The sequence below is a fragment of the Helianthus annuus genome, chromosome 8, assembly GCF_002127325.2.
Source record: "Helianthus annuus cultivar XRQ/B chromosome 8, HanXRQr2.0-SUNRISE, whole genome shotgun sequence".
In the NCBI taxonomy this organism is placed as follows: Eukaryota; Viridiplantae; Streptophyta; class Magnoliopsida; order Asterales; family Asteraceae; genus Helianthus; species Helianthus annuus.
The window spans coordinates 144,380,095-144,398,618 of record NC_035440.2 but is presented as its reverse complement, the minus strand read 5'-3'; the positions used below and the strand labels follow the sequence as shown (position 1 = coordinate 144,398,618).

General features: G+C 41.1%; 1 protein-coding gene across 1 annotated transcript; it reads right to left on the bottom strand.

Moving 5' to 3' along the window:
• Nucleotides 1-582: 582 nt before the first annotated feature.
• LOC110931638 (muscle M-line assembly protein unc-89-like) lies at nt 583-3,138 on the bottom strand. The gene is made up of 5 exons (XM_022175023.1): nt 2,699-3,138; nt 2,291-2,585; nt 2,081-2,239; nt 996-2,022; nt 583-944 (listed from the first exon to the last, which is right to left on the bottom strand). The coding sequence occupies exons 1-5, from the start codon at nt 3,136-3,138 to the stop codon at nt 583-585; spliced, it is 2,283 nt and encodes a 760-aa protein (XP_022030715.1).
• Nucleotides 3,139-18,524: the final 15,386 nt, after the last annotated feature.

Below are 18,524 nucleotides of genomic sequence, written 5' to 3'. Positions count from 1 at the left end.
CAAACTAATCAAAACCAATCCTAACAGTTTGCTATTCGGATTACTATATTCATGTTAGTCATGCAATCACTATACATCTATCCACATGTTTTCATAGCCGAAAGTTAACAGGGAACATGAATCAAAATAACACCAAAGATATTAACCAATGGTTTGAGTGCACCCTTGTGATAGAACGAGAGAGAGATAGTGTAGCGACCCAAAAGAAGCTTCGAAGGAACAAGAGTTGTTGCCGTCGCATAAGAGAGAAGAGAGGAGAGGGCTTTAGGGTTGATGTGTGTTGGTGGTTTTGTAAAATATCAGGAATTAAACCCCAATACTAACTATGTGTAGATGTATAAGCGGAGTGAGCCGAACCCAGCATTGGGCTACCCTTGGTCTCGAGTAGGCCAAGTGGTTTGCGAGTGGGGTTGGGCCAAGAAAGATATGTGTGACGAAAGATAAGATGTGCGGCTCTAATGAGTTTATTGTTCGGCATACATACAACACGTTCACATTCATATAACACATAGCATAACAAGACATAAAATTCCATAGAAATCATACACGTCAACTAGTCACGTAATGTTCATACAGGTTATATCAAAGCACAAAGAAAAGTTCTAGAATACGGGTTGTCACACCATGCTCCCCCTTTCCTTTAGCTCCCTCTGTTTCTTCATTCACACTGTCATTCAAATAATCATCAACAGTTCTTTCACTTGACGGTTCAGTCACTTTGATTCCCATACCACGCTGATTATCATCGTCGTCATTGTCATCATCAGAACCATGACTGCTAGCAGAGAAGACTTTTTCATCATCATCATCTTCCTCGTCATCACCCCCTTCATCATCATCCTCATCATCATTATCCTCATCATCATCACCAGCAAGATCTTCAAGAGATACATCTTCTTCAAAAACACCAGAGATAGAAGATATCGGAACAGGATTCTCAACAACTAGAGATGGAACAATTGATCATTCAGTTATTGCCACACTGCCTTCAGCACCTTTTCCCTTATCTTTCATTTGTGCGTCAATCTCAGCTTGGCGTTTAGCCCTAAGTTCTTCAACTTCAATCTCCTCGAATTTTTCTTCTATCGACTTTCCAAGCATGTTTTCAACAACTTTGTCTAACATGTCAAACTCATGTTCTTTCAATGCTTTCGCAGCTTCAAGCTCTTTGTTTTTCATCTCAAAATATTTGTTCTGCTCATCTCTACGAGCCTTTTCTTCTTCTAATTCAGCCACTCTTACTTTCAAGAAATCAATCTCTGTCTGATTTGTATCAATCTTCTTCAGTAATGCCTTGCTGTCAGACTCTAATCTTTTTACACGCATTTCGAGAATCTTTTCACGATCAGCCACTTTCTTGCTTTGGGCTGCAACTATTTTGTTTTCATTCAAAACATCATCCATTTTCTTCTCTAACTTTTTCACCTGTTCATCATTCGCAAAACCAAAGTCTCCAATATCTTCAAGATTATCTGGAGGAATAGGAAGACCCTTGTGGCCAGAAGAACCAGGAGTTAGTTGAATTTGAGTGGGTGGTGGTGTTTTGAAGATTTCTTGGGATGTAAGCAAAGGTTGTTCATGAGTTGGTGAGATATGTAACGGTGAAAGATGTAATGGTGATGGTTGTCGAGGTGGTGTTAGTTGTTTTGGTGGTGAAGGTTGTCTTGGAGGTGTTGGTTGTCGTGGAGGTGTTTGATGCGGTGGTGATTGTATTGGTGATTGTTGTGGTGTAGGTTCAGGTGGTGGTTTTGGGGGTTTACTTGGTTGTTTGGATGGTTTCTTCTTCAGAACAATCTTTGGCTTTGTGATCTTCGGAGTAACTTTCTTTATCTTCGGAGACACAATCCTCTTTCTTGCTCCTGCTTTCTTTCTACCACTTGAAGGTGATTGAGATTCAGATACATGCTCAGGAGATGGAATGTACGCAACATCATCCTTCTCCTGTCTCTTCCTCTTCCTCAACTGTTTCTTTCTTTTCTTCGTATCTTGGACACGATCTAGTTGTCGGTTCTTCAAAAAATCCTGCAAAAGATTCAAAAACTTTAGGAGGCATTATTGATTTCATAGAACTTGCCAATACCTCCTGTTCTGATTGGTAATAGTAAACTTCTGCAGCGATTTCTTCAATGTCAACCACATTCTCAACAGGAACAGCTTCAACAACCACTGTAACATCTTCAACAATCATTTCAGGTTCAGTCACCATCTCCGGTTCTTCAACTATTTCTGCCATCATGGCCTGCCCATCACTTCCAGGGATGTATTTATCCCAGCTAAAACCTTCGGCTACTTTTTCATCATCCTGATTCACGATAAGAGCCTTCTCCGGTTTGTTCTCGATTTGCGGTCTCTGAACAGCAGGTTGTTGGTTAGGCCGATGATAGATCGCCTGCCTGTAATAATCATTCGTGAACGGGTTCTGATGGTTGTTCACTTCTCGGTTCAGGCATTCTCTCTTGAAATGGCCACGTTCTTTGCACTTGAAGTAGGTAACTTTTGATTTGTTGAAACCTAGCTTCTGATCAGGACCAGAGAGACTGTTTCTGCTTGTGATCTCCATAAAGCGCTCTGCCCTTCTAACCAAACTTGCCATGCACCATTTTATATCAATCAATTCAAGCTCCTCCGGGTCGATCTGATCGTAATCCTCTTTGTCATATCCGGATTTCCGATCCTACCCGCTACTAAACCTTCATACGCCTCTAAAACGGAAGCAAGTAATTCAATGTGTTGTTTCGCGGCTGTTTCAGTAATTTCATTTCCATTTTTAATATTCACCGCAATGTTGCATTGCACCCCAGAAACATAAGCCTGATTGTTGGAACTTGTAGAGCTTTGAGGTGATGTCTGCTCTTGAGCTTTAAAGTTTGGCTCATAGTTTACGAACGGTGAGGGCTTGTTTGATTGTGGAGTGTTTGTAGAAGCACTTGAATTTGTATCAGCACTAAAACCCGTTTGTATCTTCGGACTCTGGTTTGTTGCAACAGGAGTGCTTCCTTTGTAGTAAAGAGATACGTTTTGTTGTACATTTGCTGAATTCATCCTCTTGATCTTCAACAACTCCAACTCATGAGCTTCTATCTTTTCGATGAATGAACTGAGATTCAAATTCACGAAATCCGAGTTATTCTTCAACATCATTAAGTATGTGCCCCATTCATCATAAGGTAATGTGTCACACCCCCAAAAATCCACACGCGGAGTGTCACCGCTTGGGAGCGTGACTGACCAGGATCAAGCCACCAATCATATTGAACATGTAATTCATATTAAGTAAAATAAATGTAAACCATCCATTCAATACGATAGGTGTTCAAAACATAACCATAGTTTCAAAGTGTAGCGGAAGCATAGTAGATAAACCAACAATAGTTAATAGTTTTAAATGTCATAATAGTTCAACGTAGAAACCACGATCCTTGCCCACAACGACCCGCTTCTCCAGTGCAAGCTCCAAGTACCTAACGATCTGCAAGGCATGTAACAGAATGATCAACAAACTAGTTGAGCGTGTTCACAGTAAGTAAATGCGTAACAGTAAGTAACGGGTGGCTCTACAGGGCCAATAGTAAGTTATACAGGTGGGGGCTTCCCATGTTATGTGACCACTAGACTATTCGTATTATCCCTGTTCTTCGTCCGAGAACAGTAGCGCGTATGGGGTGTGCGTAGGTTTTACGCACGTATCCTTCATAACCGAGGATAGAAGTAAGTAATGCGTACACGTAGGTTTTACGTGCGTGCCTGACATCCGAGGCAGTAATTGGCATGTGACCACGTAGGTGTTATCCCAACCTACGAAACCGTCCTGACATCCGAGGACCATGATAGGTGATAGTCTAGGAAAAGCATATATACGTTCTTAGTCAATGATAACCTTTAACCCATTCCCACGACTCGGGAATCCCATGCCTTAGTAGAAGTGTGAACTCACCTTGGTTTGCTCGGTATGCTAGGTTATGCACTCACAAGTAATTAATCACGTCCTATTGTATGCACGTATAACAAATCAGTTCATGTTCGCAATGATACGCATGCAATCTAATGTCACATAGTGCTTGATAGCCAATATCATGCATCAATCATGTATCACATAACAGTCAGTTTGCATATCGGCACAACACGTATCATTTCACATTTAATCATCAGCTAGTGTACACGAATACAAATGTTAACATTCATCACCAAGCATGGCATGCCAAATAAATCAGCATACATTCCATCATTCAAAGTATGTTTATAACCCCCCATTATCTTTCGGCCCAACTGTTATCTTTCGACACAACAGTTATCTTTCGACATATTAGTTATCACAGTTATCTTTCGACATATTAGTTATCACAGTTATCTTTCGGACCAATTGTTATGCTTCGAACCAAATGTCATCTTTCGACCAAATGTCATCTTTCGGTCAACACTACTATGGTTCGGTCAATGCTATCCTTCGGTCAACACTACTATGGTTCGAAGGACAAGTATCTTTCGGTCACAACAACTATGTTTCGACTAACAAGTATCTTTCGGTCACAACTATGTTTCGAATAACTAATATCTTTCGGTCACAACTATGTTTCGAATAACTAACATCTTTCGATCAACATCAGTTACGTTTACTCAAAGTTTCCAAGTTTATCCGTGATTATCAATTAACACAAATTCAAGTATTCGGTTACCTCAGAATCGATCAAACAGGGAGTTTCATATTAAACCTCATGAACCCTAATTTAACCACATGAACAATAATAACACTTAATCATATTATGTTCCGGTTCCATGAACAATAAAAATTCCGAATTGCATAATGTCACAGCCGATCCACAAAACATTATCATTAAACATCATCACAACAGATCCGATTAACATACACATCCGATTAACATCCATATCCGATTAATCATACATATCCGATTAACATCCATATCCGATTAATCATACATATCCGGTTAACATACAACCAACATATTGCAAGACAATTGATAAATCATGAAATCATATACACTCAAAGCATCATCTATTAACATAAACGACATCACACACTAACCGGAAAATCTGGATTACGGAACGAGATCTCCGAACAGAGAATGGGTCTGCTATGCCGTCACACACACACAATGGAACTAGGGTTTTTGAAAATAACTGTCGACTTACATGCATTCACGTATATAAAACGTATCACAGGAATGGGCCAAGCCCATTAGAAAGACTGGGCCGAAAGATGTCGAAGGATCCTATCTTTGCTCGAAGGATAGAGTCCTTGGTCGAAGGATATGTTTCGTGATCCTTCGAACCGAAAGTTGATCCTTCGAATCGAAGGTTATCTTTCGTGATCCTTCGATCTGTAAGTCATGTTTCGTGATCTAGACTAAGCGTTTTAATAATAATTCTAATATTATTTTCTACCACAGCAAGTAATCACATATAGGCAAAACGACAATACGTTTCATTAAAACACAACGCGTACAATTTCAAGTCCACAATCCAAACAACTAAACAGTCAAAGTCAACGCGCATCTAATGCGAAAGTGAAAGTCAGAAACTCGAGTTGTCACATTATCCCCAACTTAAAAGAAATTTCGTCCCGAAATTTGGTACGCACTCACTGAGGAAGCTGGGTAAGTTACATCGTTCACTGGTTTTCCTGGGGTGTCACATCATCCCCCCGTTGATTTGGAATTTCGTCCCGAAATTCAGTAGTAGTAGCTTCAGCCTCAGAAGTGGATGCATTGGTTTCGAATAGCTGGGGGTACTTTTCTTTCATCTGGTCTTCGCGTTCCCAGGTATACTCTGGGCCACGCTGGGAGTTCCAACGAACTCGAACAAGAGGGATTCTCTTGTGTTTGAGGACCTTAACATCCCGGTCCGTGATTTCAACTGGTTCCTCGACGAACTGCAACCGCTCGTCGATAGTGAGTTCCTTAAAAGGAACTATAAGGGTCTCATCTGATAGGCATTTCTTCAGATTCGACACGTGAAATACATTGTGAACTCCACTGAGTTCAGCTGGTAGGTTTAATCTGTAGGCTACTTTGCCAATCTTTTCTAAGATTTCGAATGGTCCGACGTACCGCGGATTCAGTTTGCCTCGTTTACCAAATCGAACCACACCCTTCCAGGGTGAAACTTTCAATAAAACCCGGTCCCCGACCTCAAATTCCAATGGCTTTCTACGCTTGTCCGCGTAGGCTTTCTGACGGTCGCGTGCTGCCGCCATGCGTTGTCGTATCTGCGCAATCTTTTCTGTGGCGTCCACTACAATCTCTGGACCCGTAATTTGACTATCCCCCACCTCTGCCCAACAGAGAGGTGACCGGCATTTACGTCCGTACAATGCCTCGAATGGAGCGGCTTGAATGCTGGTATGATAGCTGTTATTGTTTGAAAACTCCACTAAAGGGAGGTGCTTTTCCCAGCCGTTGCCGAAATCGATGACACACGCTCGAAGCATGTCTTCTAGAGTTTGGATAGTTCGCTCAGACTGCCCATCCGTCTGAGGATGATATGCTGTGCTCATGTCTAAACGTGAGCCGAAGGATTTGTGCATCGCTTGCCAAAGCTCTGACGTGAATCGTGCATCGCGATCCGAAATAATAGAGGTGGGCACTCCGTGCCTCGAAACAACTTCTTTAAGATAGACGTCTGCGAGAGTGGAGAACTTGTCCGTTTCCTTGATCGGCAGGAAGTGTGCAGACTTGGTGAGTCGATCAACTATGACCCATATTGTATCGTTCCCACGCTGAGATCTAGGTAGACCTGTAACAAAATCCATGGAAATTTCTTCCCATTTCCATTGCGGTATCTTAGGCTGCTGAAGTAGACCAGCTGGTTTCTGATATTCAACCTTGACTCTCGCACAGGTTAAGCATTTTCCAACGTACGTAGCGATGTGAGCCTTCATACTAGGCCACCAATAAGTAGTGCTGATGTCGTGGTACATTTTATCCGACCCTGGATGTACCGAATAGCGAGACTTGTGAGCTTCATCCATTACAAGTTCGCGTAAACCGCCATAAAGTGGGACCCAAATACGCCCCGTTACATAGTAGGCGCCGTCTTCCTTTTGTTCCATGCGTTGCCTTGAGCCGCGTAAGGCTTCAGCTTTGACGTTTTCGGGTTTCAGTGCTTCTAACTGAGCAGCTCGTATCTGTGCAGGAAGACTGGACTGAATCGTAAGCTGTAGCGCTCGCACGCGCTTAGGTAGAGTGTCTTTCCGACTGAGAGCATCAGCCACAACATTGGCCTTGCCTGGATGATACTTGATGGCGCATTCATAGTCGTTTAGAAGTTCAACCCATCTCCGTTGACGCATATTCAAATCCTTTTGCTTAAGAATATGCTCGAGACTCCTGTGATCGGTGTAAATCGTGCACTTGGTACCGTACAGGTAGTGTCGCCATATCTTAAGCGCGAAAACAACAGCTCCCAGCTCTAAATCGTGCGTCGTGTAGTTCCGTTCATGAACCTTGAGTTGCCGCGAAGCGTAGGCAATAACTTTATCCCGCTGCATCAATACACAACCAAGCCCCTGTATCGATGCGTCACAATAAACCACGAAGTCATCCGTGCCCTCTGGCAATGAGAGAATAGGTGCGCTGCAAAGCCTATCCTTTAAGTACTGAAAAGCGGTCTCTTGCGTATTACCCCATCTGTAAACGACACCTTTCTGTGTTAGCATAGTAAGTGGTTGCGCGATCTTTGAGAAGTCTTTAATAAATCGCCTGTAGTAACCCGCCAAACCCAAGAATTGGCGTATTTCTGTCGGTGTACGTGGTGCTGGCCAGTTTCTGATCGAATCAACCTTGGATGGATCGACATGAATCCCATCCTTGTTCACCACATGGCCTAAGAAGTGGACTTCACGAAGACAGAAGTCGCATTTTGAAAACTTTGCGTACAGTTGCTCCTTTTGAAGAAGTTCCAAGATAAGACGTAGGTGTCGCTCGTGCTCTTCCTGACTCTTGGAGTAAATCAGGATGTCGTCGATGAAAACAATGACGAACTTGTCGAGATAGGGTTTGCACACCCTGTTCATAAGATCCATGAAGACTGCAGGCGCGTTCGTAAGCCCGAATGGCATGACCAGAAACTCGTAATGACCGTAGCGAGTTCTGAAAGCGGTTTTGGAGACGTCCTCATCCCGGACTCTCAGCTGATGATACCCTGACCTTAAGTCAATCTTGGAATAGTAACACGACCCTTGCAACTGGTCGAATAGGTCATCTATGCGCGGAAGAGGATAACGGTTCTTCACCGTCACCTTATTGAGTTCGCGGTAGTCGATGCACATCCTGAACGTACCGTCCTTCTTCTTCACAAATAACACTGGAGCTCCCCAAGGCGAAGAGCTTGGACGAATAAAGCCCTTTTCCAAGAGCTCTTGTAGTTGCTTCGACAGTTCTTCCAGTTCGGTTGGAGCTAAACGATACGGTGCGCGGGCTATTGGTGCTGCTCCAGGAGCTAACTCAATCTGAAACTCGACTTGACGATGAGGAGGTAAACCAGGTAAATCTTCAGGAAACACTTGAGGAAAATCACGCACAACTGGTATATCCTCCAGCTTCTTTTCCTTTGCTGATGCGTCAGTGACAAGTGCCAGAATGGCAGTATGTCCCTTTCGTAAACATTTCTGCGCCTTTAAGAAAGAGATGATGCCAACCACAGCACCACTCTTGTCACCTTGTACTTCGAGAGGTTCTTGGCTGGAGCGAGGAATACGAATAACTTTTTCTTTGCATAAGATCTCCGCGTGATGTTGGGATAACCAATCCATACCGATGACGACGTCGAAACTACCCAAAACTATGGGTATGAGATCAATCGAGAAAGTCTGACCCGCTAGAACAATACTACAACCCTTGACTACCTGTGCGGCTTCTACACTTTTACCATTGGCTAGTTCTACGACGTGTTTGGTGTCTAGGGGTGTTGGTGTACGTTTTAATAATTTACTCATTTTCAATGACATATAGCTTGTATCAGCACCCGAATCAAATAAGACAGTAACATAAATATCGTCGAGAAGAAACTTACCCATAACCACATTGGGATCATTCACTGCGTCACCCCGACCTAGCACAAAAGCACGACCCCGAGCTTCGTTGCCATTGTTGTTGTTGTTTCCCCCGTTATTGTTGTTATTGTTCCCGTTGCACTGATTGTTGTTGTTGTTCTGGTTCCTGTTTAGCTGAGGGCAGTGTCTCTTGATGTGACCTTCAGCACCACAATTATAGCACCCCTTGTTGCCCTGTTGCTGATTCTGCTGTGCCGGTGGCTGCTGCTGATCCTGATTCGCAGGACGAGGGCTTCTACAGTCTTTGGCCTCGTGACCCATCTTGAGGCATCTTTGACAACGACCCTTGGTACACTGGCCGTTGTGGTGCCTGTTGCAGTTGTTACACTTTGGAAGGTTTCCGCGATATCCACCCTGCCTGTGGCTACCTGACGACTGCTGGTTAGGGCTTTGATAGTTGCCAGTCTTTCGCTGCTGATTCTGGGACAGAACCGAAACTGATGCTTTGCTTGAATCCCCCTCCCATTTCCTCTTGTTGTCACTGAGGGTAACGGGAGTAGCTGAAGGAGTGACTGTAGCAGTAGCGCTGACACGCTTAGGCAGTTTATTCTGATCCACTGCCTGATCGGTGATGCGATGAGCGAGACGCTGGATTTCCTGGATGTTGTTGAGGTTAGCCGAGGTAACGTGGCTCTGTATTTCTGGTGCCAAACCTTTGAGATACAACTCAATTCGCTTGTATGGAGGGTCCACCATAGTTGGACATAACACAGCCAACTCATTTGATCTCTTGGTGTAAGCTTCGATTTCCGAACCAACCATTTTCAAGTTATACAACTCGTCCTCCAACTTGTGAATGTCTTCTCTAGTGCAGTATTCCCTCTTGATCAGTTCTTTGAAATCATTCCAGGGTGTGGCGTTAGCAGCTGCCAACCCTAAGATCTGCACTTGTGCGTTCCACCAAGTGAGCGCAATCCCTTCAAGTGTGCCAGTGGCGAACTTCACCCTGCGAGCCTCAGGGCATTCACACATTTCGAAAACCGACTCGAGCTTTTCAAACCAGTGGAGGAGTCCAACTGCTCCCTCCGTGCCACTGAACGAGCTAGGACGACAATCCATGAAATTCTTGAAGGTGCACCCAGGTTGTTGCTGAGCGGGTTGACCTATTGTGTACGAATAGGGCAAAGTTAAGTACGAGAATTAATGTAGGATCTAAAGATCCTAGTGTCTATACTGCAGGGTATACTACCTGCTTGGGCGGCTGCAACTGCCGCAGCAACGAGAGCCTCTAGCTGGGCTTGAGTCATGTTAATTCGTGCGGCCATTGATCTTCACATCAAAGGCAACATAAGTGAGAAAGGTTCGCGAATAGTGCGATGACAGAAGAGTGTAAGCACATAAGTATTCTCATGCAATGACAAGTTGTGAGCAAGGTAATGTAAGCATACTACGAGCAAAGTTCTATGCAAATTCTAGCATGTAGGCAATAAACATAAACCTTATTACCTAGGAAGTTGAGTCTTGCACGTGGAGCGAAGCGTCGTTGTGGATCGTTGAGAGCACTGTTCTGGTTATAGTCTGGTTTTAATAAAAACGTTTTTCCATATTAAAACCAAGTTCTCTATAACCAATGGCTCTGATACCAATCTGTCACACCCCCAAAAATCCACACGCGGAGTGTCACCGCTTGGGAGCGTGACTGACCAGGATCAAGCCACCAATCATATTGAACATGTAATTCATATTAAGTAAAATAAATGTAAACCATTCATTCAATACGATAGGTGTTCAAAACATAACCATAGTTTCAAAGTGTAGCGGAAGCATAGTAGATAAACCAACAATAGTTAATAGTTTTAAATGTCATAATAGTTCAACGTAGAAACCACGATCCTTGCCCACAACGACCCGCTTCTCCAGTGCAAGCTCCAAGTACCTAACGATCTGCAAGGCATGTAACAGAATGATCAACAAACTAGTTGAGCGAGTTCACAGTAAGTAAATGCGTAGCAGTAAGTAACGGGTGGCTCTACAGGGCCAATAGTAAGTTATACAGGTGGGGGCTTCCCATGTTATGTGACCACTAGACTATTCGTATTATCCCTGTTCTTCGTCCGAGAACAGTAGCGCGTATGGGGTGTGCGTAGGTTTTACGCACGTATCCTTCATAACCGAGGATAGAAGTAAGTAATGCGTACACGTAGGTTTTACGTGCGTGCCTGACATCCGAGGCAGTAATTGGCATGTGACCACGTAGGTGTTATCCCAACCTACGAAACCGTCCTGACATCCGAGGACCATGATAGGTGATAGTCTAGGAAAAGCATATATACGTTCTTAGTCAATGATAACCTTTAACCCATTCCCACGACCCGGGAATCCCATGCCTTAGTAGAAGTGTGAACTCACCTTGGTTTGCTCGGTATGCTAGGTTATGCACTCACAAGTAATTAATCACGTCCTATTGTATGCACGTATAACAAATCAGTTCATGTTCGCAATGATACGCATGCAATCTAATGTCACATAGTGCTTGATAGCCAATATCATGCATCAATCATGTATCACATAACAGTCAGTTTGCATATCGGCACAACACGTATCATTTCACATTTAATCATCAGCTAGTGTACACGAATACAAATGTTAACATTCATCACCAAGCATGGCATGCCAAATAAATCAGCATACATTCCATCATTCAAAGTATGTTTATAACCCCCCATTATCTTTCGGCCCAACTGTTATCTTTCGACACAACAGTTATCTTTCGACATATTAGTTATCACAGTTATCTTTCGACATATTAGTTATCACAGTTATCTTTCGGACCAATTGTTATGCTTCGAACCAAATGTCATCTTTCGACCAAATGTCATCTTTCGGTCAACACTACTATGGTTCGGTCAATGCTATCCTTCGGTCAACACTACTATGGTTCGAAGGACAAGTATCTTTCGGTCACAACAACTATGTTTCGACTAACAAGTATCTTTCGGTCACAACTATGTTTCGAATAACTAATATCTTTCGGTCACAACTATGTTTCGAATAACTAACATCTTTCGATCAACATCAGTTACGTTTACTCAAAGTTTCCAAGTTTATCCGTGATTATCAATTAACACAAATTCAAGTATTCGGTTACCTCAGAATCGATCAAACAGGGAGTTTCATATTAAACCTCATGAACCCTAATTTAACCACATGAACAATAATAACACTTAATCATATTATGTTCCGGTTCCATGAACAATAAAAATTCCGAATTGCATAATGTCACAGCCGATCCACAAAACATTATCATTAAACATCATCACAACAGATCCGATTAACATACACATCCGATTAACATCCATATCCGATTAATCATACATATCCGATTAACATCCATATCCGATTAATCATACATATCCGGTTAACATACAACCAACATATTGCAAGACAATTGATAAATCATGAAATCATATACACTCAAAGCATCATCTATTAACATAAACGACATCACACACTAACCGGAAAATCTGGATTACGGAACGAGATCTCCGAACAGAGAATGGGTCTGCTATGCCGTCACACACACACAATGGAACTAGGGTTTTTGAAAATAACTGTCGACTTACATGCATTCACGTATATAAAACGTATCACAGGAATGGGCCAAGCCCATTAGAAAGACTGGGCCGAAAGATGTCGAAGGATCCTATCTTTGCTCGAAGGATAGAGTCCTTGGTCGAAGGATATGTTTCGTGATCCTTCAAACCGAAAGTTGATCCTTCGAATCGAAGGTTATCTTTCGTGATCCTTCGATCTGTAAGTCATGTTTCGTGATCTAGACTAAGCGTTTTAATAATAATTCTAATATTATTTTCTACCACAGCAAGTAAGCACATATAGGCAAAACGACAATACGTTTCATTAAAACACAACGCGTACAATTTCAAGTCCACAATCCAAACAACTAAACAGTCAAAGTCAACGCGCATCTAATGCGAAAGTGAAAGTCAGAAACTCGAGTTGTCACATAATGCGTCGGACAACTTGTCGATCCATTCCTAGTTTGTCTTTGTAATCTCCAATCTTTTCATCTCTACCACCAGATGGAAATAATGTTCAATCAACTGCTTCGTTGTTTCACCCTTCATCCTGGTAAAGATGTCAAACTCTTTCTTGATCAAGGCTTTCTTGCTTTTGATCATAGATACGCTGCCTTGGAACTTCAACTTTAATGCTTGCCACATCGATTGCGAGTTGTCATCATGTTGTAACATCACAAGAATATCTTCTTTAATGGCCTGTTGGAGAATACTGACCGTCTTTTTCTCAGCCTTAAAATCATTCTGTTCAGTCTCAGTCAAACTTCCAATGCCTTTCTCTAAGCCCAATCCATCAATCGGTGGAACATATTTTTTCTCTATTTTCATCCAACATTCAAAATGGTTGGCTTGGACCCAATTCTTGAATCGACCCGACCATCCGGCATACTCATCTAAGTTCATAAGCTTTGGCGGTTTCTGCATAGTTCCTAGCTCGTTTTCCATGTTGACATTTTGAACAATGCTTGCCAGACTTTGCGTTGCCGTCATGCCACTACCCGCGAAAAGGTTGTAAAAATCTTGATTTTCCATTTTAGGTGACAATAACTGAAAAATTTTTAACTTTTTGAAAAACAGGTTACTTTTACCGAAAAACTTTCTACACAGACTGAATTCCCAACACGATATCACGAATGAAATGGACTTAACACTCAAACCATGGTTTTTACACTTAAAATGATTTTCAAGCGGAATTTGAATATAACTTTTTAAGCGAAATCACAATTTTAACACTCAAGCGGAATCTGAAGTTGACTTTGGAGCGGAATCACTAGGTAATTCAAGCGGAATTACCTCTGGAGCGGAATCAGTGATAACCTCGAGCGGAATCAGTTCTACAAGCGAAATCACTGATTTCGCTTCAACAGTTCGACGAAATTAGAACTTAGCACTCAGAAAAACTTGATTTCGCTTGAAATTCAAGCAGAATCTCAAAAACCTTCGTTCGAGTGGAATTAGGTTCTAGGCCATTTTTAACCACTTTTAAGCCGTATTTTATGCTGAAACTCCCAAGGGTTTGTTAAATGCCAATTTTACACAATATGTCAAAAATTCAGTCCATTTTGTCCGTGGCAATGTCCAGAAACATAAAAAGTGTAGTAAAAAAGCTTTGATTCAGGTATTTTAGCTCATAACTGGCTCTGATACCAATTGTAAGATCGTTATTGACGATCTAATGAGTCAATCAGAGCAGAAATACCACTGTTTATGCGGCGGAATCACACAAACAGTTTGAATCAAAGGGAATGGAGTAGAAGAAGACAGGATATCACTTTAAACATGGTTTCTCATTAATTGATCACATAAAAATTCGGTAGCAGTTCGGCTACAACTTGGACATTTGGTACCAAATGAGAAACCAACACAATTATATATATGGGTGCTAATTCCGCTCCAAATGACACATTGTCATTTCGGGCGGAATCAACAACTTGTGATTTCGCTCCAAATGACGTGTCATTTCGAGCGGAATCAACACATTAAAGCATAAAACTTACATTATGACCCCTACACTATACATAATTGACATATTTGACCCCTAGACCCTATACAAGGTTGACTAAGACTAAGACGTAGGCTTTAGTCATTCGTACATCAACAGTTTCCTTTGTAAATGGAGGTGTCCATGCTAACAAGCATATGATTTTCTTTTTGAAAAATCATTCAATAATCAACAACAATTTACCAAAAGAAACTATTCCATTTACAAACCAACATGAACTTGATGTTTCATAAAAAACGCGTAGTAACTTGGTAAAGCGTTTAGTGGGTTTAGTTGCCCTCCAAGGTGTGTTTACTTTTGTTAAATCTCATTCTTAGGATTTTTAGATGTTCACAACTTGTGATCATATTTTACAAAAATATTTATTTACAATATTTTCATATGTCACTAGTATCCATATACTTACTTTATTTCCAAAATAGTATAAGGATCATGATCTTTCAAAACCGTCTTTTAGAGTTGGTTTATTTAGGAAAGTCATTCACCAGTTTTAGATCTACAAGATCACTCGATTACTTTGTTTGTTATTTTACAAGAAATCATTTTGTCACCAAGTTCATGTTTAAATATGGAGGTGATTCTTTTATGTAAATCCCTAATCACCTCCTACTTGTTAACTCATGTTTTTAATCATGATTTAACAAGTTCCATATGATGATCAATCATCATATTACTAGTAACCCACAAGCAAGCATCAACATATACCAAACAACATCATATTAACAATATTACATCATGTCTCATCTTATTTAAGCTTATGTTTCATGATTCAAGATTCAAGTCTTTTAGTGTTCATATGTTTCATCATAATACATCTATTAACCACCAAAAACATGAAGTATCTAAGGATTAACAAGAAGCTTACTACTAGCTCAAAGCTAGGGAAGAACACTAGATGCAAAAGTGGTGGATAAAAGCTTGTAAGGGAGGTCCTTGATGATCTGTGAGTTCCACACTTCGTTATTCACCTTTTTGCACTTTGTAGTAACCTTAGAATGGATGGAGCTTGCAAGAGAAAGGTGGTGGTGTGGTGATGAGGGGGCGGCCGTAGGTAGAGGGAGAGAGTGGGAGTGAAGTGGTGATGGAGATAATGATCCTTATGCTTATATTATAAACCCCTAATCCCATTGTCCATTGGTTAATATGTTAGTGGAACTACAAGCAACATCTTATCAAGATCTCAACAAGTCCAAGGAATATCACATTGGGATTTTTGGAAGATTTAACCAAATCTTGATTAGTGGGGTCCATAGGGGACGGTTACAAGAGGGGGGGGGTAAGTTGTATTTTGATGGTAACTAAAGTGGTTAGTGGGAGGTTATGTGGTAAAAGTCTAGTGTTATGTGTTACATATATTATGTAGTATGTTTAAGTGTTCGGGAACCAAGAGTAGCTCAGAAAAGTGAAATAATGTTTTTAACAATATTTTTGTGTTCCGGGTAATGTTCGGTTGTTCGGTTAGATACCGTTCCGTTAAAGTGCTAAGTTATTCCGTATGGTGTCCTTTATGTATCTTTTTGTAACACTTTTAATTCCCAACACTTAGGAAAGCATACAGGACTATTTAGTCAATTTTTTGCACAAGACTAGTATGTTAAAAAGCACATTTAAGTATGACACAGTAATCAGAAAGCAGTTAAGTAATTCAGCACAGACATCAAGCATTTTAATTAACATTAATTAATCATACAGATACATGTAATTATGAGGGTTGTTGTGACATCTGTGCCTCCAAGACCATCGAACAAATACCAAATCAATGAAATATTGTATTTCATACTTGGAATTTGTATAAATATGTGTATCGTTTACACATATCAACTCTCGTTCGATTTCAAGCTCTAAATCGCTTTCTGGAAGGTTATACACGATCTGATGCGTAAATATAACCAGTTTAATGCAACAAACACTACGGAATAGTGACATAGGCTTAACATACCTTAAATAACCTTTACATAACTTAGAAATAAGTTTTGGATGGTTTGGTATGCCGAAATCAAGTTTATTCGATCGCAGGGACTATTTGTGTCAAACTGTGAAACTATACCGATTCATATGGTGTCGAACAGTCTGGAACTTGATCATAAGTTAAACATACCATATATAACCTAAAAATGGCTTAGAAATAAGCTTTGATAGGTTCGGTGTGCGAAAACATGCTTATATGATCTTACAGGGACTAAAAGTGTCAAAAAACGGCGTAAGTTTGCATTTTCGCGCATATCTTACGTTCTGGACACATCTGGACATCCAAAATTTTTGTACACACTAAAATATTTTTATTTTAGTGATCGCCATGCAAAAATTCCATTCGTCGCTTAATTTGGATCGGTTTTGCGTTCGTTACGACTTCCGTCGTAATTAACCGAACAACGCAATTTTACGATCAAACGAACCGACATCCGAGATGTTTTTGAGGATGTTTTGAGTCCCCTATACTTTAACTTCGTTTTAGAGCCTTGAAATGAGGTTAACGGGGTTTAAACGCATCGAAAAAGGCTTTAAACACGTGCAGGGACCATTACTGCCATATTTGAAACTTTGCTGAATCAGACACATGGTAGCGTTGCGCGAGCATACCCTGCCTATGCCGTCGCGCTACGCGAGCGTCACATCTGGGCAGAAAGTCTGTTTTCAGCAACAGTTTGTAAATTCAGGGGCCAATCTTGCAATTTCTTTGTGTGGTAACCAAGTTACCACCTCTCCAAGGCTTTGCACCTGCTCCTAACAAATGTATGGTTGTGATTTCATGCTTAATGGCTAAGAAAAACACTTGGAGTGATCTTGTTCTTCATGTCCAACTATAAATACCATGCTCCATCAACTCATTTCTTTGCTCATTCACTCATTCCTCTCTTCACATCTGCTTTGGAGCTCTCTCTCAAGCATTTGGGACTTTGTCTTCTTGTAGAAAAGATAGCAAGAACCTTAAGTGAGCTTCTTTCATTCTTTTTCTTGCTTTTTCCTTATGTAGTGCAGAAAGTCAAACAGTTTGGCCAACAGTTTGACTTTCGGTTTTGACCATCAATTGGTCAGGTCAAAGTTCAATTGAACTTTGAAACGTGATTGTAATCACGATAGTTATAATCCTTCGTGATTATAGCCGCTGATTACCACGTTAGCTAGTTCTAGTGTCGAGTCAAAGTTTCGGTCAAAATGCGTTTTAGCACGCATTTTGCAACGGAACTACTTTAGGGTATCAAAACACTTTGTTTTGATACCAAATCAGTAGGTTAGACATGTTTTGACATGTCTAACTCGACACTATTAGTTTGTGCTTGTTTAGGGTCGTAAGATAAGCGGTCTAAACAACCGCTTATACTTCCGAACCCGACCCGTTTGGTCGATCTTTGGATCCGACCAAGCTTAGTTAGTGATCATAATTGCATAGGGGATAACCACTGAGGTTATACCTTATGATCACGTAGGATCGGTTAGTCATTTGCTAGTTAGCTTGTATGCCCATAGGAAATGACCAAAATGCCCTTTTTAAGCTAAAATCCGTAATTTGACTATGTGAACATATTTTTGACTTGTAATCTGATTTAGTAACATGTTTAGGGATCATTGGGCATGTAAGACTTGGCATAGCACATAGATTACCGTCCGAACATAGTTTTACGCTAACGACGCATTATAGTGGCTTATGTTACCATAATGGGTCGAAACGGGTCAAAAGCACTTAGGTAGGCCTTTCAATCAGAATGATGGGACTATTAAATCATAACCACATGAGTTTAATTACTCATTTGATTTATAGAACCTCATTCTATCCTATCTCCCGATTTAGGTGTCGATTTATTTATCTAGCAATCCGATACTAGGTACCACTTGATTCCTTGATTGCCCGTGCATCGATAGTTCACAAAATCAAGGATACCCTACAATCTCAAGTGAGTACATAGTTCCCCTATTTTAC